The sequence below is a fragment of the Nicotiana tabacum genome, chromosome 22 (assembly GCF_000715075.1).
Source record: "Nicotiana tabacum cultivar K326 chromosome 22, ASM71507v2, whole genome shotgun sequence".
NCBI lineage: Eukaryota > Viridiplantae > Streptophyta > Magnoliopsida > Solanales > Solanaceae > Nicotiana > Nicotiana tabacum.
The window spans coordinates 171587566-171612485 of NC_134101.1; the positions used below are offsets into that span (position 1 = coordinate 171587566).

The window sequence follows — 24920 nt, forward strand, 5'->3', positions numbered from 1 at the left end:
TTAGGCTCAAAACATGTAATAAAATCAGATAATAAATAAAGCCAAATAATAACAATTATTCTAAGCTCGAATTCTTAACCCTGAACCGGTGGTTCTAGGTCTAGTCCCCAGCGGAGTCGCCAGAGCTGTCACACCTCCTTTTTCCGCACCCGCGAGGGCGCAAGGGAGTTTTTTTCAATTAAAGGACAATCGAAACGAGATTTGTTTATTTATTTCAGAGTCGCCACTTGGGAGATTTAGGGTGTCCCAAGTCACCAATTTTAATCCCGAATCGAGGAAAATAATGACTCCATATTACAGTCTGCGTACCAGAAATCCGGATAAGGAATTCTGTTAACCCGGGAGAAGGTGTTAGGCATTCCCGAGTTCCGTGGTTCTAGCACGGTCGCTCAACTGTTATATTCGGCTTGATTATCTGATTTTATACAAATATGAACTTATGTGCAAATCTTGACTTTTGACCGCTTTCATAATTATTATTATTATTTTTTACAAGGAATTGCAACGTTGTGAAAATGTATCTCGAACCGCGTTACAATCAATGTACCCGTGGTCGTCGACACACTTTGACTCCGTTGAGATTTGGATTTGGGTCACATCAATGTGCACCCGAGTTTAAGGAAATTAAATTATTAAAGGCGCGCCTAAAGCGACTAGCGTATCATTTACTTTGGGTAAGGCCGTGGAATTTTACTAAACGGTCCATCCCGAAGTCTAAGCAATTTTCAAGGCGAATATTTATTGAGGGCCCCGCAATTTTGTATTTTTTATTTGGCGAGGCTCATCTCATTCTCATTTTTAAAAGGAATTGGCAACGTCATGGACACGCATCTCGAACCACGTCACAATCAATGTACCCGTGATTAGAGACACCTTTCGACTCTGATGAGATTTGGATTTGGGTCACATAAATGTGCACCCGAGTTTAAGAAGGTAAGGTTTATTAAGGCGCGTCCTAATGAGACTAACGTATTGTTATTTTAGGTAGGGCCGTGAAATTTGCTAAACGGCCCATCCCGGAATCTAAGTATTTAATACATATATTTTTGGTGAGGGCTCCGCAATCTGTACATTTTTATTTGGCGAAGCTTGTCTCATTTTTTTTTATATCTTTATTTTAGAGGGAATACCATTTTTATGCCTTTAACAATACTAAACCCTACAACCTCTTTACAACTAATATCCCATAACTTGTTAGAAAATTTAATAAAGGGAGTTTAGCGAATGAGTGTTTCGGGAGTAGTAACAGCATGCACTAATACTGATTTTTTCCAAATAAACTAAGAAAATGAAGGGACGAGCGAACCAACGTCAAACTGTGTCCTAGAACTACTAATACAACTAAATCAAATGACATCAAGTAAACAATAATAACATAACACAAAGATGAACTAAAATGCATACGGTGAAACATAAATAGAAAATTATCATACCAATTTCTATATTGCATCTTCGAACATTTAACGTAAAGTTTCTTTATCTAATACATTGAGGTTTACTAACCTGAACAAACAGAAACTCATAGAGCCATGGACCAACCCTCTACATCGACCTCAACAAACGACCTCGACGTACCGGACCTCGACGAACAAAAGACAACCTCAACGGACCGAAACAGAAAACTCGGACCAAGACTGTCGACGACCCGAGGTGTTGGATGACTGCTGGTTTTATTCTTTCCTACGCCACAGATTGATACGAGAAGTTAAAGCAGAAGGGATCGCTTGGATGTGAGGAAGAAGCAGGTACGGAGGTGATGAAACGAACCGCTGCAACAACGGCTGCTCGGCAACGCAGTGCACGACTACTGTTGCTGCCCGATCGACGAAGCGACAGTAGGGTCGACGGGGCTGAACGAAGTTTACTGTGCGCTGGACGATGCAGCAGCAATAGCTGCTGCTTGACGGGGGCTGAAGGGTCGTTTGGTCAAGGTGATGAGGCTGCAATGGTGGGGAAGCTGACGGGCTGGGGTTGGGTTCTGCGAGTGGTCGCGATGGAGATTGGAGGAGAAGGAGTGGTCATGGGCTTTGTTGATTCTGCAGGTGGTCGACGGAGGGAGCTGGTGGTTATGGTCTTTTGAGCAGTTGACGGAGGTGGTGTTTGGACGATGCAGGGTCTGTTTATGGTGGTTTCACGGTGGGGGACAGTAGGGTTTTGCTTAGGGTTTTCGGTCTTGAGGAAAGGAGGAAGACGATGGTGGTTTTGGGTAGGTTTGACGATGGTTTAGGGTGGTGTTTGGTGGTGACGGGGAGCTGGTGGTTTGCTTCACTGCCGGGGATGCGAGGGTTTCCGACGTGAGGGTGACGGGCTGGGTTTTTGGGTAGGGTTCCGAGTGTTTTCTTTCTTCTTCTTTAAGAGGAAGAAGCATGAACAGTGATGGTCTTCTCCAATTTTCAAAAGTCCCCCCTCGTGCCTTGGCCTTGTCCGTGTATTTGATACCCAATGCCAAGAAAAATGAGCCCCACGCGTGGTGGGGTTCAAGACTTGTGTTCCCCACGCATGGTGGGGTTCCCCGTGTACGGTGTTCCGTCCGTGTTCCCCACGTGTGATGGACTCGGATTATTATGGGCTAGGTCCGAAAATTAGGCCTAAAAGCGGGTAAGTTTAAACCCAAATTTTATTCTTTTGCCCGGATCCGAGAGTAAGAACACGACGTTGCTTAACTAGTCCTAGGTAAGCAAAATAGCTACCAAAATAAGACTAATATTTAACAAAACTATATCTTTTTTTTAATATTTTTTCAAGATTTAAAATAGCTACAAATATTAATAAAACTATTTTTTTTGTAATTTTCGAATTTATATAAAGTACCAAAATAAAGTACAATTTTTGTATTTTTTTCAAATTTATGAGAAATACATAAACTAAAATTTATATATATATTTTTGTAATTTTTCTTTTTGCAATGAAATAAAGTAAAATAGTCAAAATAGTTATATTAGACCTAAATTCACATATTCACGCAAAAAATGTGAAAATTTTCGGGGAGGGTCAAAAATCAGGTGTCTACAGGCGTTACGTACGTATGACGTGATGAGAGTCCATGCATAGCTAGATTTATGCTTATGTCTGGGTAGAATTATATCCACACCATGCCTTAAATGCGCTATGTGACTTCAACTTGTTTGTTTAATTATTTGAATTTATGACTGAGAGTGAGACAAGAATAAATCAACTGACTGAGCATCTTACTTGGGATTCCTGTGAAATAATTGACGAGTGGTAGTCCCATATCTTCTCGACTCGCATGTATCTTGGCGAGTAAGAGAGTTTCACTACTCTTATGAGCCAGTAGGATTGTAATACTACTCTTATAGGATTGGTCCATTCGCCTCGGCAGTATCGTAAACTACTCTTATGAGGTCGGGCCGTTCGTCTCGGCAGACTCGTGTGTAACACTTGAGTTTTGATTTGGTATTGGTATCAATTGATCTTGTGTCTTCGAGGCATGTTATGGAATTTAGTGACTTCTTAATAATTCATGTTTGAAAAATTTATTATTAGTGTTTATCTGCCTCGTTGCTATTCCATACGTGTCTACTTTATGCACTTATTTATTTGACCACCAGTAAGTGTCAAAGTCGATTCTTCGTCACTATTTTTTCGAGTGTAGACTTGATACTTACTGAGCATGCTTTGATTTACGTACTCATACTACACTTCTGCACTAATTGTGCAGGTACTGAGATAGGCACTTCAGGTGGTCATACAGGCGCGTAGACGCCCTACACGGAAACTTAGCGGTGAGCTGCCTTCCATGCTTTGATCTACAACACCCAGAGTCTCCTTATTATCATATTTATTATTTCTGTCTATTTTATTCCCGGCAGTAGCTATAGTGTTTTGTATATTCTAGTAGATTGCTCATGCACTTGTGACACCGGGCTTTGAGGGTTTCTAGTAGATGTTCACGGTTGAACCTAATATTATTATCATTTTACTTTATTTAGTATTCATACTTGACGATTTGGCAAAGAAGAACGTATGTTTCTATGAGTTCCAGATTTAATTCTATTTATTGATGAAATTCCTGATTTTAAAAGTTAAAATGAATTTTGGTGGCACAAGCATTGGCTTGCCTAACAACATCGTTGGACACCATCGCGATCTATTATGGGATTTGGGTCGTGACAACCCTTACCTCACTTTATGTTCAATTGAGGATCTTGAATTAAGGAACTGTTTTTCTAAGAGATAGAGAATCAAGCCAAGTGACTCCCAACCTTTCTTCTCACAAAAACATAATGTAGGATGAATCAAATCAATAGAAAGTTAGCTAAACTAAATAGTACCAGATACAACTAAGTTAGAGCACAAAGACAAACAGAGGAGGAAATGGATAGATAAAGGAGGGGGTATGTCTGAAGCCACCAACTGTACCTTTTCATTTGAAAATAGAGTAAAAACAAAGGCCAAAACAGAGTAATCTTAAAAAAATTCACATGGGACCATGTGAGGTATTTTATTATAAAAATAGTGAGTGGTGTGTCACTTTGTTATGTGATGCTTCTTGGCTTCTCAAGTAGTGAAAAAGTGGCGAGGTATTTTGTTTATGGAGGCCATGTGAAACTGCAGCTTCCTTTTCAATTTTTCTCTTTCCCCATTATTAGAGAGAGAATTGAAGTTAAAATATCTTTTCCATCTCAATTTTAATGCTACTCCATAGAATGACTTTTTTTCCAGTCCGTTTTAAAAAGATTAATATTTTTTAATGGATTGTTATAACTTTTACAAATGTCATTTTATTTTAGTGGCATGATCCTATAGAAATGATATGATATATTGAAGTACTTTTGACAAGTAATAAAACTTTGTGCTAGTCAAACATCGTCATAAAAAAAAGAGTGAAGATATTATTTTCAAAAAAATATGTGACTTTTATGATATTTTATAAATATTTAGAATGTTTAACGAGTATGGCTCAATTTTAACTGCACTTTATATATATATATATATATATATATATATATTCAATAAATACATTGATGTTCAAAATCATACAGAAGATCTAATACTTTGACCGTCTTACTACAAATTTTGTGAAGTTGGCTGCGTATCCAACCTGTATATGTCAAAAGATGTGTTCTTAACTTTCAAAATCATGAATTTTTTCAGTCGTTCAACGCAGTAATAACTAGATTAGTAAGAAGTGAATAACACATGATAATTACAAAAGTGGATATAATACATGTTTTTTTATGGAGTAATATATTTGCGTACTTATTCGATATTAACATTCGGTGATCTAATCTGTTTGGAGAAAATAAATTAGATAATGATGGAACATGAGGATTCTCAATGATTTGATGATGGATGGGTTTAAGGAGTGGGAGTGAATAGGTGTATCCACATGGGGTTATGTGTCACCAAAAGTCTGGAAAAAATAAATCAAAATCACAGTGGATACACATGTGGCACATGCACACTCACTTACATGTTACATCCCTACAAAAAGATTAGGAAAATAAACGTCAAAACGATGTGCAAATTTACAGCCATTCTCACGTTTAGGGGTGTCAAAATGGTTAAAAGAAAACAGTTAACCACCCATATTATTTACTATAAAATAGGTTGAATAATAAACTTTTCAAAAACGGGTCAAATATGGATAAGAACCATATAATCCATTTAGAAAATGGATAACCAATGGGTAACCAATGAGTCTAACTTTTTTCAAATTGGGGTTCCTCAAGTTAGGGAGACTAAGAATTCTCTCAAACGTGATCATATGCAAGAAGTCATGGATAATATGGTTACCCGTACTATTCGCCGGTTAATCCATTTTTATCCATATTAAATATGGGTCGGGCCGGATAATTTATCCGTTTTGTCATTACCCGTTTTCAACCCAAACCATATCCGACCGACCCACCCGTTTGTCACTCCTACTCACGTCTAAGAGAATGGTTGCAAGGAAAGTTAATATATGTAATTTTTTTGTGTGAAATTGAATATTGTTCTTTAAGTTTTGTTAAGAAATCTCTCGAGTTAGAAAATGTGTGAATTATTAATCAAGAAGTATTGAAATTTTTTGTTAAAGATAAATGCTTGATCCTTTTTAGAGAGAGAGAGAGTATTCGAAGAACTTAGCAAAGCAAAAGAGATTAACTGTGACAGATAGGTATATTAAGGAGCTTTCGTCTGCTTTTATGCCTGGTTATCGTCTTTCTATTTCCAAAAGAAATTCTTTGGGCAAGCGGCGGAAGGCATCTTTCGGCTAATTTAACATTAAGGCTTTATTAATTATGATCACGTACTTCCATAAAGCACATCATAGAAATCAAACTGCACTACAATTCTTAACTTTTATTTTCATTGTATATATATAATATTAGCCTGAGATGAATTTAATCTTTTTTATGATGTATAATACTATCCTGAATTGAGATTGAATGACAAAATATAATTAATGAGAATTCCCCAATTGAGGTGGTGTTATTGAGCCAGCAAACATTAGTATATGCATTTGCCTTGGTTCATTTTCGTGTCACCTTCACCAGGTTGAGACTTCCAATTTGGTTTATATCGATATGATTCAGAAGCAGCTTTTAACTTCGGGATCAAAGTTAATCTAAATTGCAATGGATCCCACAAATTCAAACTAGTCATCAAAAAACTTGGAAAATCAACGTATTCATTAAGCAACCTTTCATGAGATACACATTCGACAAATGGGAAAATAAAACATTCCCATCATAGTTCATTACTCAAGGAAAAAAATAATAAAAACAGTTCAAATCAATTATGTTCAGTTTACAAGTAAATAACCTGACAAACAATTGACTTTTCCATGTTGCCTTGCTAAAATATATGTAAAGCAACAATATTCTGAAAATGAGATTCCTAATAAAATCACCTCATATTCAGGATTTACACCGAGGCAGATTCACAAAAAGCACTCCCTCATGAGTCTCATACTTATCCCCCTCAAAAGCTTGAGAAAGTGATCAACTACAACGCTTTAAAACACGAGGCCTATGCACTCGACTAGAGGTGAGTAGCACAAAGGAAACAAACTACAGTACTAATTGCCTGGAGTGACCAAATTGCCTTGGGCCGTAAAAATCACCCAGACAGTATAACTTGACACGGGCTACTAGTCCTCGACGAAAAAAGGACCAAGGACCGACACATGGACATGTAGTTTGATTAGCCACATGTTAGACGATATAACCTAATTTATATGCTTGTTAATCTCAGATAAATTTACCAACCCCCATTACCCTGTGACACATGCTTCAGGGAGCAGCTAAATAGCCGGGGGCTTGGAAGTCTATAATCCCAAAATGAATGCATGTATCTCAGACCAACTGGAGACAGTGTAAAGAATGCCAGACATTCCCTTCAAACCACCTTCAGCTAGCTCCCTCTGTTTTGTTACCAAACCGGAGAACAGTGGAACAAAAGAAATACCAAACTGTTCCCCTAATCTTCTAAGGCCAGCACTCAGACCAATCACAATCCCCACGTCTGCGTTGAGCAGGCAAAGCAAGTCACCGACGGAGCCTCCAACATAAACTGTAGTATGTTTGCTATTACTCTCACGGGACTTCAGGATGTCGTTAAAGGCTTGAAGCTTGTCCATTGGAGATTCCATCTTCTTAATCATGTCACCAGTGGTAACAGATCCTTCATAAGGTAACTCATTTGAGTGCACATTTAACACAGGTAAGACCCCTGCGATGGAAAATGGAAGAGGATGTCAACCAATAGCTTATAAGTTAAACAAAATCAATCTACAGTCACACCTCTCTATAACAACATACCTATATAACAGTCATTCACTATAAACGCCTAGTTTTTCTCAGAACCAATTTTTTATGTTATATTTTACCTCTATAACAACATTCGGCCTATAACAGCAACAACCATCTTTATGACGGTACGCTCTTTGTAAAATTACCACTCTATAACAGTCATGCCTATTTTCTAAGATTATTACTATAATAATTCTAAATATTTAAGCAAATATTTTATAACTTTAATGTACAACTTATAATAGCTATATATATTATCTTAAGGATAGCAGTATGTTCCATGAACATATGCACATCAAATATTTTATAACTAAAGATCTACAAATGATATATCTTGCATTAGAAAAATGTCAAAAGATACTTAAAAGATCTATTTATACTTTTTGAAGATATGCATATCATTCTTTTTTTATTTGAAGATGTATACATGATATATCTTATATTGGACAATTACTATGTAAACGTAATCTATTTGTATTTTTTAATTGTGCGCCTTAGAGTTTAAACATTTGTGCATTTAGTTAAGAATTTTTTAATAATGTATTAGGTTTCTTTAGCATTTAATTCGTGAAATATTTATATCTTTTGAGATTTTGAATTTAAATATTTTATTAATCTTTTATATATAATATTATAAAAGAAAAACAATTAGTTTTTGGATAATTTTTGTCTATAACAGCCAAGATATATTTAAATGTCAAATGTTGTTATAGGTGTGTAACAACTATTCACTATAAAAGCCAAAAAAATTCGGAACAAACGATGTTGTTATAGAGAGGTTTGATTGTATATCCGACCGAGAAAATTTCTAGATATCACAGTTTTGCTTGGAGAGCAGGAGACCGCAAAGAAATATCCACATCACAGCCTAGTTCCATTACAAGTTTTTTGTTTATCTCATTAGTGCTCACATCTGCTCATTTTGATTAAATCATAGCATACCGGACATGAATTATCAACTAACCAAGCCATTCTTATATCCCTGCGTGCATTTTGTACAATTTTTGGGTTGGTACGAAAAGATGAAGTTATATTTCCTGCTTGGATCACATTCAGCCCATTAATATGTTATGAACTGGAGGCGTTTTCCTTGCTTTGTGTTGTGCAGCAATGTATATCTTTCTAGATAACAAGTTAATGGAGTGCAAAGGTACTTGCTAGCTGTTTTTGGTTATCAACCTTAGAAGATGCCTAATAGTCTCTACTTGTAAACTTTCTCCTTCAATGAGATGCCTAATTGTCTTCTCTAGCAAACTCTCTATCTTCATTGGAATCTCGCACAGGCTTATCTTAAAGTAGTAATTTATAACTTGAGATATCCACTCTTCACCCCTCAAAAGCTTTAACGAGTATGCGTTTTTACGAGATGATGCCTGATATGAAAATATAGAACTCAATGAAGTGCAAGATTTGGCAATGAGCTGAAACAAGCATACCTGATGAAAAAGCTGATCTGATGAGATCTCCGGACCAACAGTATGACAGTACATGAACATCTGCATGCAAGTTTTCACTTCTAAGTATTTCTTGAAAAATGTTTTTGCAACCATTTTGAAAGATGAGGCGTTCCCCAGCCCGTTTTATGTCTTCCTGACTCAACCCTCTTAATACACCAGAATGAACCACCATATCATTTGCTCTCCTTTCAAAATCAGACAGCTGCTCTAGTGCTTTACACAGACCCTCATAATCAAATCTCCCAACTGCCATGAATTAGGAGATATCTTAGGGCTTCTCATTGTCGTGACACAAAGAGGTATCTATTAAAAGAACAGATGAAGACTACGTACCTGTTTCACTAGGTATGATGCTTTCTATGCATTGTTCATATTCCTCAATATACTTGCTGGAAAGATTGCTCCAAGTGGCCCGAAGATCAGCTGCAGAAACACGAGGGTACAGGGTTTCACAATCATCTAGATCACTCTTTGCTGCTGCTATGATGGCAACATCAGCCAAAAGGGCAGATGAATCAACAGCACTGCACGTCATGTCAAAATCACAAAACATGGTAAGATTGCATCCTGCTGGTTCTTGGACTTGAGAAATGGGGGTTACAGTGGACTGGGTAATTGGCTGAGCAGAGATAAATTCCAATTCAAGTTTCATAGCTTGGTGATACAGCCTTTCCACAACATCAAGTTCTTCGCCAGTCAAACAAACACTTAGTTTATCCAGTAGGTCCTCAATCCTTGAAGCATATGCCTAAGCACAGAACCATTACAAGGGAACGGTTAGACAAATTTCAACTACAGAATACTCTTTGTATTTTGATAAGAAATTCCTACCAAAATGAAAAATAATGCATTGCTCAAAAACCAGACACACCTCAAAACTTTCTGAACATAGACAGTCAATCCATCTCTCATAGATGTTATTGTTCTCTTCAGGGACCAAAACAGACTTAATCTCCTTGCTAAGAAAGCTGTAAAGCCTCATACAGGGTGCAATTGCACTAAGTGCATAAGCCGCAAGCCTTGTCTTCTCAAAAGGGGTCACAATTTTACCGGTAAACTTTTCCCCTTCAACTTTTCCTGCTGCTGTGGCCAGCAAAAAGTCAGTGTATCTAATTGTGGCACTGTCACAAGTGCTATTATCTGGAAGTTCAAAGCCCCATTCCTGCATTATGACGTATCTGTTAAAAGCTGTAGAATCGACATCGCTGATAAATAATACTAATAACATGGACACCTCTAAATGCTGATATGGTTAATGCAAGAACAGCTGCTCTTTGGACTTTGTCCTTCCTTATAAAGAGATTCTATATCGGTTGAAGAGGTTCGGATAAGTGAGCACAAGCCCATTAAATCGCTGGACTCTCATCTTGCTCTTTGTTGTATTACACTTCACAACTTATGGGCATATTTACGAGTAAAATTCTGACTCAAATTCTTCTAGCAGTACAAAATTTGCACTACTATAACCTACTGGATCAACTATTTATCCAGTAAATTTCACGTTCCGTTACACTTAGGGTAGGACAAGAGATAAGATTTGGGGGTTTTTTTTTTTTGGGGGGGGGGGGGGGGGCACCGGCAGAGGTACGGGGTAACTCTACACACCAAGACTTAGGCACATGAGAAAAAATCACCTAATCTTTTATGTCTCTGCTCGGATTCGAACCCTGATCTCAAAGGTTTTCACTTATTTTATTGACCACTCGGCTATAACCTTTGGATGCATCTCAATCTTTCGCCTTTCCTCGATCAGAAGATGGGAAAAAATGAAACCGAACATACTCCCTCCTTTTTAATTTATGTGAACCTAATTGATTAGGCACGGAGTTTAAGAAAAGAGATAAGACTTTTGAACTTTTGGTGTAAAATGAGGCCCATATATTTTGTGTGGTTATAAATCATTGCATAAAGGTAAATTATTTCCCCAATACGGACAGAGGTAATTCATTTTGGCATGGACTAAAAAGGAAATAAGTTCACATAAATTGAAACGGAGGGAATATGTGATATTAATCACTCAGACCTTGAGTTAGAGAAAATTTGCACGTGATCCTCTTGCAATTAACCAAAGAGTGTTACATCTATTTATGAAACTGAATTACCAATTCATATTAATTTCCCAAGTTAAAAATCCAACAAGAGACCCATCCATTACATGCTTTTAAATGGTTAACCTGAATTTCGATATGAACAATCAACCGATTACACCTCAATCACAAACTAGTTGGACCAACTATATATAAACGTTAAGCATCCACCTGTTCTATTCGCGCCTATCTATTGGCCTTTTAAGACAAATTGGGGGTTCTCGAAAACTAAAAGTTGTCCAAAAGCCACACTTATTCCTATGCTAATATACAAGTCTCAACTCAGACTAACAAGACTATGTAATAACAACCGCTACACCTTAATCCAGACTAGCTAAGAACATCATTTTCTTCCATTTTGATTTACTCTATCAATTCATATGAACATAGACAGAATAAACCAGGAATTTCAGGTGTAGCTTACCCGCACAAGATCATCTTGATCTTTTAGCTTCCTCAAGACACGCTTTCTCAAATCACGGATAGCTTCCTTGTCTTCGTCGTCATCCGCAAAATCCCCCGCCAACTCATAACTGCCAAAAGCAAACAGTTAATCAATAGATTCAATAGAACTCCTCATGGATTTATCTTTTTTATAACTATATGTATATTGATGAATTAAAAAAGTGGGGGCTTACGCCTGAGCAAAAGCTTGAAGGAAATAGACATCTTGAGAAATACAGTGAAGAAATGATTTAGAATCCAAAGTCCCAGATGCCAAACACACAATAAAAGGAGAATAAAGAGCACAAAGTGATTCGTTCTTGAACTTGACCCAAAGCCTCTTTGCTATCCCACCATCATCTGGGGTTGCTTGGAATCCTTCCATATCTAATCTTAGCTTCTAACCAAAAGTAGCAATACTTAGTTGCTAAAAAAGATGTGAACTTTGTAAACAACTTTGACCCGTCAGTTCAGATTTATCTAAACACCTATGTTTGTGGGATGTAACTTAGTCAAGATTTTGGGTCGAAAAGTAGCTAACTTTCCTTGAAAGAGTCGAAAAGGGTGTGTAATTAGAGACGTGAGAAAAGTGGGTTGTTTTTATAGATTTGGATTCTCACTACAAATGGGAATGCGCGTTTGTGTAGTGAGAAAGAGTAAAGGAAGGGGACTAAGTCTGAGTTGGTCACTCACGGATTAATGGGTAAATTCAATTCAAAGGTCGACTCCTTTGACAAAAGAGAGAAGAAGTGTAGAGATGAAGAAGAAGAAGGAGAGGAGGAGAGGATCCGTGACGTGTTGGAGGAAGCAAGGAATGAAAGAAGGGGGTGGGTGTTGGGACAAAGGGATTAATTGGGACAGCTAACGGCGCGCTAAATGCGGTGTCAAGTTGCAGAGTACGTGAATATAATACGGAATACCTAATACAGTACTTTCATTGAAGCTGCCCACCGCTTCCTTCATTCCCTCTCTCTTGTGTGAATCCAATAGAATGATGTTTTCACACAAATCAAATCATTCATTAAATGTCCATGTTAATTACATATTGTTAATCTCAAATAAAAGAAAAAACATAAATGATAATAAGTTAAAGTTGATCAATTTATAACACCAAGCAAGGAAAAAGGATAAACGCATAGAGTTATTGTTTGACCCAAAAGTATCAAAGCTTTTTTTTTAAAACTAATTAATAACGAAATACGAAGTGAATCTTAGTTAAACGTAATAAATTCTAGATTTAATATTGGAAAACACCAGCAATACGAACAGTGTTTGAGAGTAATGAGTGTCGGGTATCAACTCAATGATTATCAATGAATGTTATACTAAGAACAGGCAATAAATGTAGGTAATGACAATAAATATAATAAAAGGGAATTTATCACCCAAATATTGTATGACTTGGATGAATCTTCCACCTGACAGAAACGTGGAAAGATGAAAAGTGAGAATGGATAAGGAATCTTTGGATCTAGCAAACAGAGAATGAATAACGTATGTCGAGTCAAGTAGTCAGTGAACAAGACAATATTTGTATATTCTCCTTAGTCAACTCTTTACAAAGTGTTCTTATCAAGAAAGGTGAAGATCCCCTTTTTGTTCTTTATCTCTTTCTATTTATAAGGTTTATCCCAAGAAACCCTAAAAGGTACCTCATAAGGAATATTCCAATATTCCTCGTATCTATTGCTAAACTATCCTATCGTTACTTCCTTCCTTCCTTTGCTCGACCTCGGCTATGACCCTTCCTAAGATGACTCCTTGCCATTGTGTCGTGGTCGTCTCTATACGACCATGCTCATTTGCAGTCATCAAGCAGTCCAAATTTAGACCAATACAGGTATCGAAAAATTGATCAAGTAATTTAATCTTAATAGTTAAAAAATTCAAGTGAGAAAACATTTCAGTTAATTAATTGATAATTGTTCTATCCGAATATATGAAATTAATGTAGGATGACTTAAAGTACTTGCTTTTCTTAGTAATATAAGCACTGAAGTATAACATTTGAATGAGATTGAAATTCAAAAGGAATTGTGTAATAGTACTAAGAGCCCTTTTGGCCAAGTTTTTAGGAGGTCAAAAATTTTAAGAGGTCAAAATTAAGCAGAAAATTTTAGTTTCTTCCAAAAAAAATAGAAGCAGAAAATTAATTTATGTAACACAAAACTATCCTTACCATAAATTTATATTTCCAAAGTATCCATTACTAATTTAAGCCTTTTCTTTTCTTTTTTATTTCTAATTTCTACCCTTCTTTTAAAATTAGAGATATCATATACTATAAGAATATATTGTAACTTTCTAAATTCTTTTTTGACTTTTCTTGTTTTTGATTTTTCGTTGTGTAATGCCTTGTAACTTTTCAAATTTATATTCTTCTTTTTTCACACTAAAGTAAATTATCTACGTCCTTCCTTGGATTATCAATTCTCCACCCACAAATAATTATTTATAATTTCTCAATTCCCAAATCTTTAAAACATATATCAAATCTAATTAGTGAAAATTACCTACAAATAAGTAATAGATTTACAATTGCACTGCATAATCTATACATTATTTTAAAAAGAAGAAAAAACTTCCATATTAAGCCAAATGATAAAGGTAGTAGGAGGAGTAGAGGTAGGCCTAAGAAGTCTTGAGGAGAGGTTATTAGGCGGGACACAACACAACTGGAGCTAACTAAGGACATGACCCTAGATAGGAGGGTGTGGAGGTCGAAGATTAGAGTAGAAGGTTCATAGGTAGTCGGGCATTTCTCTTTGTCTTACTCACATCGCTAGCATTAGTGTTAGGATGATATTTTTTATTCATAGATTACTATTACTACCTAGAGTTTAACTGCATTCTTAGATTCGATCTTATTTTATCTTGTTGTTATTCCTACTTGTTATAATTACCTTTTCTCTTTCAGCCATTCTCTAGCCAAGGGTCTATCGAAAACAGCCTCTCTGCCCTTCTAGGGGTAGGGGTAAGACTGCGTACATCTTATCCTCCCCAGACCCGCTTGTAAAAAATTACTGGGTTTGTTGTTGTTGTCGTTGTTCTGTGTTGTTAATAATTAGTTACTCTTTTTGAATTTGAATTTAAACATACTTAACTTTTTTTTTGTTTACAAAAACAATAATTTTTTGTATATTTAAAATTATTTCTATTTTACGCTCAATGCCATCTTTCAAGTTTGACACTCAGAATCATCTTGTACAACTAGCATCGCTATATATAATTTCATCCGACGACATTCTTCTACCGATAAAGTATTCAACTATTATACTAATGAAGACATTACTGCAGATATTGAGGAATGAGATGAGCCTTCTGATATTCCTTTAGAATGCAAGGAAGTCTTCTACTAATATGTAGACGATGTGTGATAGAACTAGAGATAAAATTATTGAGAAATATTATCATGTGTGAGTAATTTATGGATTATCATGGTGGATTATCAATATATAGTAATTTGTGGAATAGACTTCTAATTCATATTGAATGATGACAATACATAATTATACTAGATAATATTATATGCTTTTGGTAATTTGACACTCAAAAACACTTTTTAGAAAGATTGGCCAAATATGATCTATTTATCAAATACTGCAAAAAACACTTCTTAAATGAATTGACCAAACACAAATTATTTTTTTTCAAAAGTACTTTTGTAAAAAACACTGCCGAAAAAAATAGTTTTCAAAATAAGCAGTTTTGATAGCTTGGTCAAACGGGTTCTAAGTAAGTATAAACTGTTCTTATCATTTTCCAATTTAGAATTGTTTTAAAGGTGAAGTCAAAAGCTTTACGACAACTGCACAAACTACTGAATTTGTGTTATAAACAGGTTAAGAAAATTCAAAATGTCGAAACTCGAGAATATATTTGGAATTTTTCTTCAACCAAATGCCATTAGGCAAAAGTTTTCCAGCGTTTGCATTGGAAAAACTAAAAGACTACTCCAAATGTGTTTTTAGTTCTTGCAAAAAAATTGAAAACCTTTGTTAATTGGTCGTATTCTTTTTCGAAAGCATTGAAACAATTTTTAATACTGTTTGAAAATAATCCATAGTTTCAAATCCTTAGATTTTTCTCTATTACATAATCCTCAGCTTGTTTACATTTGGACGGATTGAGTGATTCATGCTTCCATTATCAAAATAACACTCAAAAAGTCAAAATGGTTGACCAAATCAAGCCTTCTTGATAAGATCACTTGGACTAATTATTAGCTCAAAATAATTCACTACAGGGTTTTGCCCAAGATAAAGGAAGAGAAAACCAAAAAACGCAAATAAGTGATAGATTTAGGATAGTCAATAAAATAATCATTTTTAGCAACACAGTTAAACATGGAAATTTTAGAGAAAACTATAAAAGAATGACTCCGATAAAGTGGATTGTTTTAATCCGCTCATTAACCCTTATTGACCAGACAAACTTTAGATGAATCGAGTACAATTGAGAAATATATATTTTTTGCCGTTATAAAAAAAATAGCCAAGACATATTTTTTTTTTGTATATATGGGTAATATTTACAAAATATACATATGTTATATACCTTTTGGCCAGAGAATGCAATTAGATTTGGCCGAGCGGCCAATTTTGTTTTTTGCCCGAATTTTGCTTTATGTTCAACAAGTCGTTTTATTAACTTAGTTGTAAAAATTGCACATAAAAATTGCACGGGGTGTCTTATTTGGTCGCCCCCCATTTAACCTATACCCATTTTTTAAAAAAGTTTTAATTTATACATACTTTTTAAACAACTTTAGCCCTCTTTCTCCTCCTCCTCCTCCTCCTTCTCCTTTTTTTGTTCTTTCTTCTTCTTCTTCTTCTTCTTCTTCTTCTTCTCCTCCTCCTCCTCCTCCTCCTCCTTTTTCTTCTTCTGTGTTGTTGTTGGTGCTGCTATGAAACTTCAGTTCATGGGGATGATTGCCATAAGTATGTTTACCAGATTATTTAAAAATAAATTATAAATAACTTTCTAAAGTAAGTTGTGAAGAAGATGATAGTAACTTGTTGGATTCGGCTTTGTACATTATCGATCAATGCATTTTAACCTATTGTGTTAAATCATTTATCTAGTTTTTTAAGTTACTAATTCTACTTATGATAAACTTATTATCTGTACAAAAAATCAATTACATGATAGCATAAAACATGCTGAAGTTCAGCAAATATAGAACAAAACTTCAGCTAAAACATGCTGAAGTTCAGCAAATAGAGAACAAAACTTCAGCTACTAGAATGCTTAAGTTCAGCAATTACAAACAAAAACTTCAGCAAATAGAGAACAAAACTTCAGCTACTATGCTTACGTTCAGCAATTACAAACAAAAACTTCAGCAAATAAAGAACAAAACTTCAGCTACTATGCTTAAGTTCAGCAATTACAAACAAAAACTTCAGCACACTTGGTTCAACAATTTTTGCTACTTCAGGCCCGTCTACTAGAATGTTGAAGTTTTGCATGATTGTCTTTGCTACTTCAGCCTTGTACGCTGAAGTTACGGGAAAAAGTGGGTACACTTGTATTTTTTTTTACAAAGCGGGCACAAGTTAAAACGTGACCCAAAAAGCGGATATAGATGCAAATGCCCCAACTTAGTTTACATTGGGACTTTCCTTCCTATACCATAAATGAAACCTTATTACCAAAAATGTGCATAGTTTCATATTTACCCGCCATGTTCACAGTTATTCTACAAATATTATACCATTCATTAAATACCAATTATTAGGAGCTGATTCCTTCCTAATTAGGCGCGCTACAAATCTGGAACTAAATATTCTTTCAGATATTCCTATTTAGGCGCGCTACAATTATGGAAGTAAATATTCTTCCAGATATTTCATTAAATAAGGAATCATTGTAGCATTAAAATTCCTTATTTAGATATCTCTAATTATTTTTTTCTCTTTGAGAGATCAAATGACGTGAATAATCAGAGAGACAGAGTATGAGACCGGCTTTTGAAAATTGTTCCTATTTTCACCTGATCTTTCTGCTTATAGTCTCACTTAAACTTGTAGCTGAAAATATTGTTATATTTTTTTTCCATGAAAAATAATAAGTTGACAAATCTAATAGTTGATGTCACTAGGTAGTATTTTTCAAACTCGACAAAGTAGTTGATGTAGTTTTCTAACATATTTCCCTTAATCTATAATTGAGAATACTATAATGAATCTTTATATGTCTAGTGGAAAATCCCAATTAAACTACAATCGAATGGGAATTGGGATATTAAAATTCAATACACCTAGTTTGTAAATATTTTGTAGATGAATTGTAGATTATTTGTATTATGATTGTAGAAACTTTGTTTTTGTTTTCACAAATAAAAAGCGACTAAAACTTCTACAAATCTTTTGCAAAAAACGCAATTATGTCAAAAATTCCAATTTAACTACAATCGAATGGGAATTAAGATATTAAAATTCAATGTACCCATTTTGTAGATAAATTGTAGATTATTTGTATTCTGATTGTAGATGCTTTGTTTTCTATTTTCACAAATAAAAAACGACTAAAACTTCTACAAATCTTCTGCAAAAAACACAATTATGTCAAAAATCCCAATTATGCTACAATTGAAATGAGAATTGGGATATTAAAATTCAATGTACCCAGTTTGTAGATAGTTTGTAGATAAATTGTAGATTATTTGCATTCTGATTGTAGATGCATTGTTTTCTGTTTTCACAAATTCAAAACGACTAAAACTGCTACAAATCTTCTGCAAAAAACGCAATTATGTCGAAAATCCCAATTATGCTACAATTGAAGTGGGAATTGGGATATTAAAATTCAATGTACCCAGTTTGTAGATAAATTGTATATTATTTGTATTCTGATTGTAGATGCATTGTTTTCTGTTTTCACAAATTCAAAACGACTAAAACTTCTACAAAATCTTCTGCAAAAAAACACAATTATGTCGAAAATACCAATTAAGCTACAATTGAATAGGAATTGGGATGTTAAAATTCAATGTACCCAATTTGTAGATATTTTGTAGATTATTTGTATTCAATTTCCAGGGAATCTAGTTAAACAAACGGCAAATAACCAAAAAGGAGTCGATGGTCATAGATTAAATTAAAAAAAAGAAGTTGGAAACAAGGAGCTTTTCAGATCTTGACTAGCCAACTAAGTCAATTGGTTTGTATGAAATAGAAGTACATACTAAAAGTTACTCTGCAGTAAAAGACATTGCCATTTATGAAGTTTTTGTAATCCGAGGCTGCCAAGAGAGACCCCTTTCCAGTGTAGGGCGTGGGGTTTTGGTGTAAAAGACATAACATTTTTTTTCACTGAATGTAGATGAAAAAAATTTAAATTGAACTTTAATGCTGGGTTAACGATGCTTCTGCGGTTTTTGAAGAGGGAAACAGGGTAAAAAGAACGTGTGTTTGAGTAAAACGTGGGTGAGGGTGAGGGTTTGGGAGAGAGAAACGTGAGAGGGGTGAGGTATACGGTACCTTGAATTAAGGAGGGATATACGCTGCATTAATTGTACCCTTAAAATACACTATGGTATAGAATTGGTAATTTGGTATACTAAATGTAATTATATCAAACTTTAAACATTGAGGGTAATAAGGTTTCTATATGGTATAGAAATGTAAAAATTCCGTTTAAATTTGACTCAACTAATCCACGTGCAGATACAAATCAAGGTTAGATGTACAAGTCTTCATAAATTGCTCAAACATCTAGTGTTTTTATTGGGCTGCTATTAGAGCCAGCCCATTATATCGATAAAATCCCAGATAGGATTTTCAGCCCAATTCCCATCTAGTTAAAGTTGGCGGGAGTGTATTGTCCGGTGGTTGGCTCAAAAATGAAATGGTATGGGTAAGCCAATCCACTTGAAAAAATCTAAAAGAATGTGAGAAGCGAATGGCTGTCGTTGTTACAACCAGCCACTCTCTCTTACCACATCAACTGTTTTTTTAGTTCCTTCTTTTCCAATTCTTTCTCTCTGCACTTTTTATAATGGCTACTCTTCAATCTCTTGCATTCTCTCCTGCACTTTCTCACACTTCTCATCAGCCTCGCTCTCTTTTGGGTATGTTTCCTTCAACTTAGTATCTCATTAAGTTCTGTAAGGACTTGTACTTTCAGTTTTCTTTTGACTAAATAATGAGGTGGGTAGTTGTGCAATGTTCAGAGAAATTTTTACCACTCTTCCTTTTTTGGGAATTCATTCTGGAAATGCAATGCAGCTGAATGTTAGCTAGTATATTGGTAGCACCTTAGGGGTCATTTGGTTGGTGGGTTAACCGGTAACAATCCCGGGATAAAATGCAAGATTATTTTATCCCATGTTTGGTTATATGTATTAATTAGTCCCTGGAACCATTTTGTACTAAAATGATGAGATTAGCTATCAGTGGGTAGAATAGCTAATCCCATGGAATATCCCAACCCATGGATATCCTTGTTTATCTCATCCTACCAACCAAACGACCCCTTACAGTCTAGCAGTAGAGTCTTTCACACAACAGGTGTAGCTGGTAGAGGCAAATGTAGCATTTGAACAACCGGTTCAGTTGAAACCCATTATTTTTGGTGGAACATATACATGTATGTGAAAAAATACTACGTAAAATTTTAACAAAGTATTAAATTCAGAAGCTTATAATTTCAAAAGTATAATGAGTTCAGAGTTAAGAACCTTAAAGATTGATGATCCATCAATTTTAAACTCTTGGATCCAGCTCTAGATGTGGATTCAAATCTCATTGTCTCCCTTCCTCTCGTCTCCTTCCCTAATCCCCCAATGTAATAGGAAAAAAAATGAAAAATAAAGAAACCAGGAAATTAGGGATCATAGTTAATTCATAATCAGTAATAGTTGTTTGTGTTATGTACTGTAGGAATAGCATCAGGAGTGGTTCATCAAAGTGCAGGTTCTTCATTCAATGGCCAACGCTTGTGCCTAACTCGTTCACGTTTTACTTCCAACATCCAGAACCAAAAAATGACCAGACTAAGTATAATGATGGTTCAGCCAAAAATTCAGTTCATACAAGGAACTGATGAACAGACAATACCAGATGTGAAGCTTACCAAGTCAAGGGACGGGACAAATGGTATGGCCATATTCAGGTTTGATAATCCCTCCGTATTCGACTCATCTGGTGAAGTTGGGGATATCACTGGATTCTACATGATTGATGAGGAAGGGGTTCTTTCATCAGTTGATGTAAATGCCAAGTTTGTTAACGGAAAGCCTGCGGGAGTTGAAGCTAAGTATATTATGCGGACTCCACGAGAATGGGACAGGTTCATGAGATTTATGGAGCGGTATGCTAATGCAAATGGCTTGCAGTTTGTTAAAAGTTGAGATTGTATGTTTTTTTTATTGCCTGACCAATTTCTTGAAATTTTTGTCTGCCATATTGGTTTATGAGTAATTAGTTCAAAAGGTGTAAACTTGAAAAATGTTCTCAGCGACATGCTGATAAATGACAAGCTAGCTGCATCCATTTACAGTTAGTTGTTACTTCTAGTTCCTTTTATAGCTTTCTCTATTCTCTTTCTTCGTGATATTTGTTCATTTGTGATGCTTCCTTTAGTTTGTTATAGATGGTTCACTTCCAAGTCCAAATGCAAACTTGTGCTTGGTCTAATCTATTTATACATATTACAAATTCTGAACATTGAGGAGATAAATGTACTTGGTAAAACACATTGCTTTCAAATGATTATCATTCATTTCTTCTTTATCGAAAGATAAAGATGATCTTTGCCTGTCAGCTGTATATGCTCTAACATCAGTTTCTAATAAGATGTGAAATTCCTAACGGAAGTTTTGAACTAAGACAACGAACATTTGGTGCTATTGTTGTGACATTGATGATAGCCTTCACTTCGTTGATGCCCACGTGACTGAAATAGGACTCCTGACTTTGTTGGCTTTATTTCCTAGATTGACCCATGTCAATTGCCCCTCTGCAAAACTCATCCTTTGAGATCCATTTCTTTTCCTTGACATAAACCAAACTCTGTAACTTAAGCTTTGGTTTGCATGTTTAAATATCAGACGACGTGGTTTGACTCTCACTTTGACTCCCTCAGGTGGCACAATGTCAACTGAGTAAACAGAATTAGGGTTCCCTACGTTTGTTACTCTCCTCTTGATCATCTTTCTAGTCATTCCTGCCTTGAAAATTACTGAAATTGAGGGGTAATTCAGGCTGAAACCCCTCTCCTTCTGTAAAATATCACGGCAGCTGACATTCCTATGAGTAATGCTGAAGACTTCAGAATTTCTGTACCCAATAGTACAGAGGTGAGTGATATATTCATCAACCCGGATGTCATATATTAGTCCAGGATCGATGGCTCTTTCTGGTTTAACGTGTCCAGCTCCAGTTGCAAAAAGCTTAGCCGGTGCATCTCCATCCATGATTGGTTTTCCCAAGTGACCAGTTGTATCTGCAGTGGTCACTAATGCGGATTTGATTGCTGCTGGAGTCCATCTAGGATGAGCTGAGTGGAGCAATGCGGCAATTCCACTAACATGAGGACAAGCCATAGAAGTCCCTGACATCACAGTGAAATTTACTCTTCTTGAATCCTCTGGAAGGCCACTGGGGCCTAAATTTTGCGGCCAAGCGGCTATTATGTTTACCCCTGGAGCAATCAAATCGGGTTTGAGGATTGAAGGATCAGTATAACTAGGACCCCTTGACGAAAATTGAGCTACTGCAGGTGCTCTTGATCTTCCTATTACTGTTCCTCCAAATCTAGCTGTTGGCCTTTTTGTCGAGTTAAGGTAACTTTGTAACTGAGTTGATTCATCGAAGCCAATCAATGTTGCTGGAATGATATGGACATCAACAGAATCTTCCTCTAAATTTACTGCTGTGTTTGCTAGGATCATGGCAACGCCACCTGCTTCCTTCACAACCTGGCCTTTTTCTGCCCTTCCATTGACTCCCCTATTACACACAACCATTTTTCCCTGGACTTGTTCTCTTGAAAGCGATCCTCTCAAGCAAAATTCACTACCCTTGTCTGCATTCTTGATATAAACGAGTTCAAGACTCTTACCTGAGCTTGGAACTTGCTTCCCAGGGTACAAAGATTCTCCATACAGGAACTTTCCATTGCCTAACTTGACTAATGCTGGAAATCTCCTGTCAAGTGTACTAGCGCCAATAGTGGCAATCCAAGGAGCCCCATTGGCTACTGAACTTTGGATTGGACCATTATTCCCGGCTGCACATATAACTGAAATTCCATGCTCCATGGCTCTAAAACTGCCAATGGCAATAGTATCGTCATAAAGTGGAACGGGGAAGCCACCAAGTGAGAGTGACAATATGTCTACTCCATCTCTGATGGCTACATCCATTGCTGCAAGAATATCAGAGCTGTAACATCCACTGAACCAGCAGACTTTATATATTGCAATGTGGGTACCCGGGGCCATTCCTCGCGCCTCCCCCGCTCCATTTCCAAGCACACCAGCCATTGCCACTGCAGCTCCTCCAGCAGTGGATGCTGTATGTGTGCCATGGCCATGGGAATCCCGAGGTGACACATATTCCTCCACGAAATCTGGTGACCATGTCTTTGAGGCCACACGATGTCCTTTGCTGAAAAACCTCGCGCCTATAATCTTGCGATTGCAGCTTGAAGAATTGAAAACCTGTCCTCCTTGACAGATACCCCTCCATTTCTGTGGAACAGGAGGCATTCCATGATCATCAAAACTTGGACTTTCTGGCCAAACTCCAGTGTCTAACACTCCAATGATCGACCCTCGACCAAATCCAGACTTCAACCAAGCACCTGCTCTCGTCGGACTTAGTCCCAAGAACTTGTAAGAATAAGTAGTTTGAACTTCAAGCCTCCTCTCTGCACGTATCGATAACACATCATCGTATTTCCTTAAAGACTCAAGCTCAGCTTCAGTGAGTTGAGCTGCAAAGCCTTCCATAGCAGAATGGTAGGAGTACAAAAGGCGAGAAGACGAGTCTTCTCCAGAGGAAATGGCTTTTGAAAGGAAAGAAAGGTGCCATTGAAGCTTAGAGCTAAAAGGAGGTCTTGTTGCTCCATGTGGATGCAACTGAACAATGTAGGTTTGCAAATCTTGAGCTTGTATGATAACAACACATAGTAAAAGAAAAAGAAAGGAGAAATGGGTACTGGATTCCATGGAATTAGTAGTGTTGGTTCAACAATGCTTGGAAAAGAATGCATGTTTCTTGAAATAAAGAATGGGGTATTTGAAGGGGTTGAAGAGAATTCAAAAATTAGGTGTTGCAGACATGTCTGAGACTCTGAAAGAGAAGAAGAAACTCGTGAAAGTATATGAGCTCTTCATCACGAGTATCATTTGTCAAGTAAGAAATAGGAGAGAAGCAGAGAGGCTTAGACACAGTATTGTATTATAGGAGGAGCTAAAGGTGTTGCTAATGTTTTCACGAGATATTGTGATACATTTCAAGAAACATTCTCAAACTCTTTACTCATTTTCAAGATATCAAGATTTAGATTTTCATTCTTAGATTTTGAGAATGTCCCTTTATTTAATAGATTCATTTGTTAGACAAGAATACACAAATGCATTTATGCTCAGGCGCCACTCTTCACCATGTCTGAGATCCTGCTGAGGGAGCATTCAATTGAGTCACGCCACGCTTAGCTTCTTGAAATTATGTAGGTCTCTCTCTGCAATGGAATGGCGGCTCTACATTTTGGCCCACTAATACTAGGATGCTGTTTTTGTTTATATCCTATTCTTGAAGTGAGATTTCTTTGTTTTTTTTTTGGGGGGGGGGGGGGGGGGGGGATGGTGTATTTTTTTTAAAAAATCGACTGCGGAGAGAGGACGTTTGTTTGGAAAAATTTATGTGCAGTTGGTGTTTACATCAAACATAAATACATGAAAAATATTTTTCAAAATATACTTCTATCAATTAAGTGTACGTAATTTTATCTTAATATGATATTTATTATGATTAACTAAGATAATTTGACGTAGACACCAAAGGTGGGAAATCATTTTTTCTGTTTAGTAAGATTGTGACCTTACATTTACGTGGTGCATGTTAGACTTGCAATCTTAGATTGTAAATTCAATCTTACAAGATGTGTTAATTATGCGGGATGAAAAGAGAAAAATGCTAAACCAATTGAATTTTACCAACTAC

The 24920-nt window shown here is 36.1% G+C and overlaps 3 protein-coding genes across 3 annotated transcripts; 1 reads left to right on the forward strand and 2 right to left on the reverse strand.

Annotated features, from left to right (window-relative positions):
* Nucleotides 1-6663: 6663 nt before the first annotated feature.
* On the reverse strand, nucleotides 6664-12697 carry LOC107768004 (bifunctional TH2 protein, mitochondrial). The gene is made up of 6 exons (XM_016587106.2): nucleotides 11940-12697; nucleotides 11726-11834; nucleotides 10086-10376; nucleotides 9548-9962; nucleotides 9194-9460; nucleotides 6664-7677 (listed from the first exon to the last, which is right to left on the reverse strand). Exons 1-6 carry the CDS (start codon nucleotides 12128-12130, stop codon nucleotides 7274-7276), a joined length of 1677 nt encoding a protein of 558 aa, XP_016442592.1. The 5' UTR covers nucleotides 12131-12697; the 3' UTR covers nucleotides 6664-7273.
* Nucleotides 12698-19577: 6880 nt separating this feature from the next.
* On the forward strand, nucleotides 19578-21252 carry LOC107768014 (photosystem II reaction center Psb28 protein-like). Its single transcript, XM_016587117.2, has 2 exons — nucleotides 19578-19819; nucleotides 20631-21252. The coding sequence occupies exons 1-2, from the start codon at nucleotides 19747-19749 to the stop codon at nucleotides 21098-21100; spliced, it is 543 nt and encodes a 180-aa protein (XP_016442603.1). The 5' UTR covers nucleotides 19578-19746; the 3' UTR covers nucleotides 21101-21252.
* Nucleotides 21253-21434: 182 nt separating this feature from the next.
* On the reverse strand, nucleotides 21435-24068 carry LOC107768021 (subtilisin-like protease SBT1.2). The gene has a single exon (XM_016587128.2). It carries the CDS (start codon nucleotides 23921-23923, stop codon nucleotides 21623-21625), a length of 2301 nt encoding a protein of 766 aa, XP_016442614.2. The 5' UTR covers nucleotides 23924-24068; the 3' UTR covers nucleotides 21435-21622.
* Between the last annotated feature and the right edge of the window lie 852 nt (nucleotides 24069-24920).

Excerpts from the sequence above, each read along its gene's own strand:
- LOC107768004 (XM_016587106.2), bottom strand. The coding sequence starts at position 12,130 with ATGGAAGGATTCCAAGCAACCCCAGATGATGGTGGGATAGCAAAGAGG. Across the intron at positions 11,835-11,939 it reads CTTCAAGCTTTTGCTCAGGC|TTATGAGTTGGCGGGGGATT; the intron begins GTAAGCCCCCAC and ends TGCTTTTGGCAG. Across the intron at positions 10,377-11,725 it reads ATCAAGATGATCTTGTGCGG|GAATGGGGCTTTGAACTTCC; the intron begins GTAAGCTACACC and ends GTCATAATGCAG.
- LOC107768014 (XM_016587117.2), top strand. The coding sequence starts at position 19,747 with ATGGCTACTCTTCAATCTCTTGCATTCTCTCCTGCACTTTCTCACACT. Across the intron at positions 19,820-20,630 it reads TCAGCCTCGCTCTCTTTTGG|GAATAGCATCAGGAGTGGTT; the intron begins GTATGTTTCCTT and ends TATGTACTGTAG.
- LOC107768021 (XM_016587128.2), bottom strand. The coding sequence starts at position 23,923 with ATGGAATCCAGTACCCATTTCTCCTTTCTTTTTCTTTTACTATGTGTT.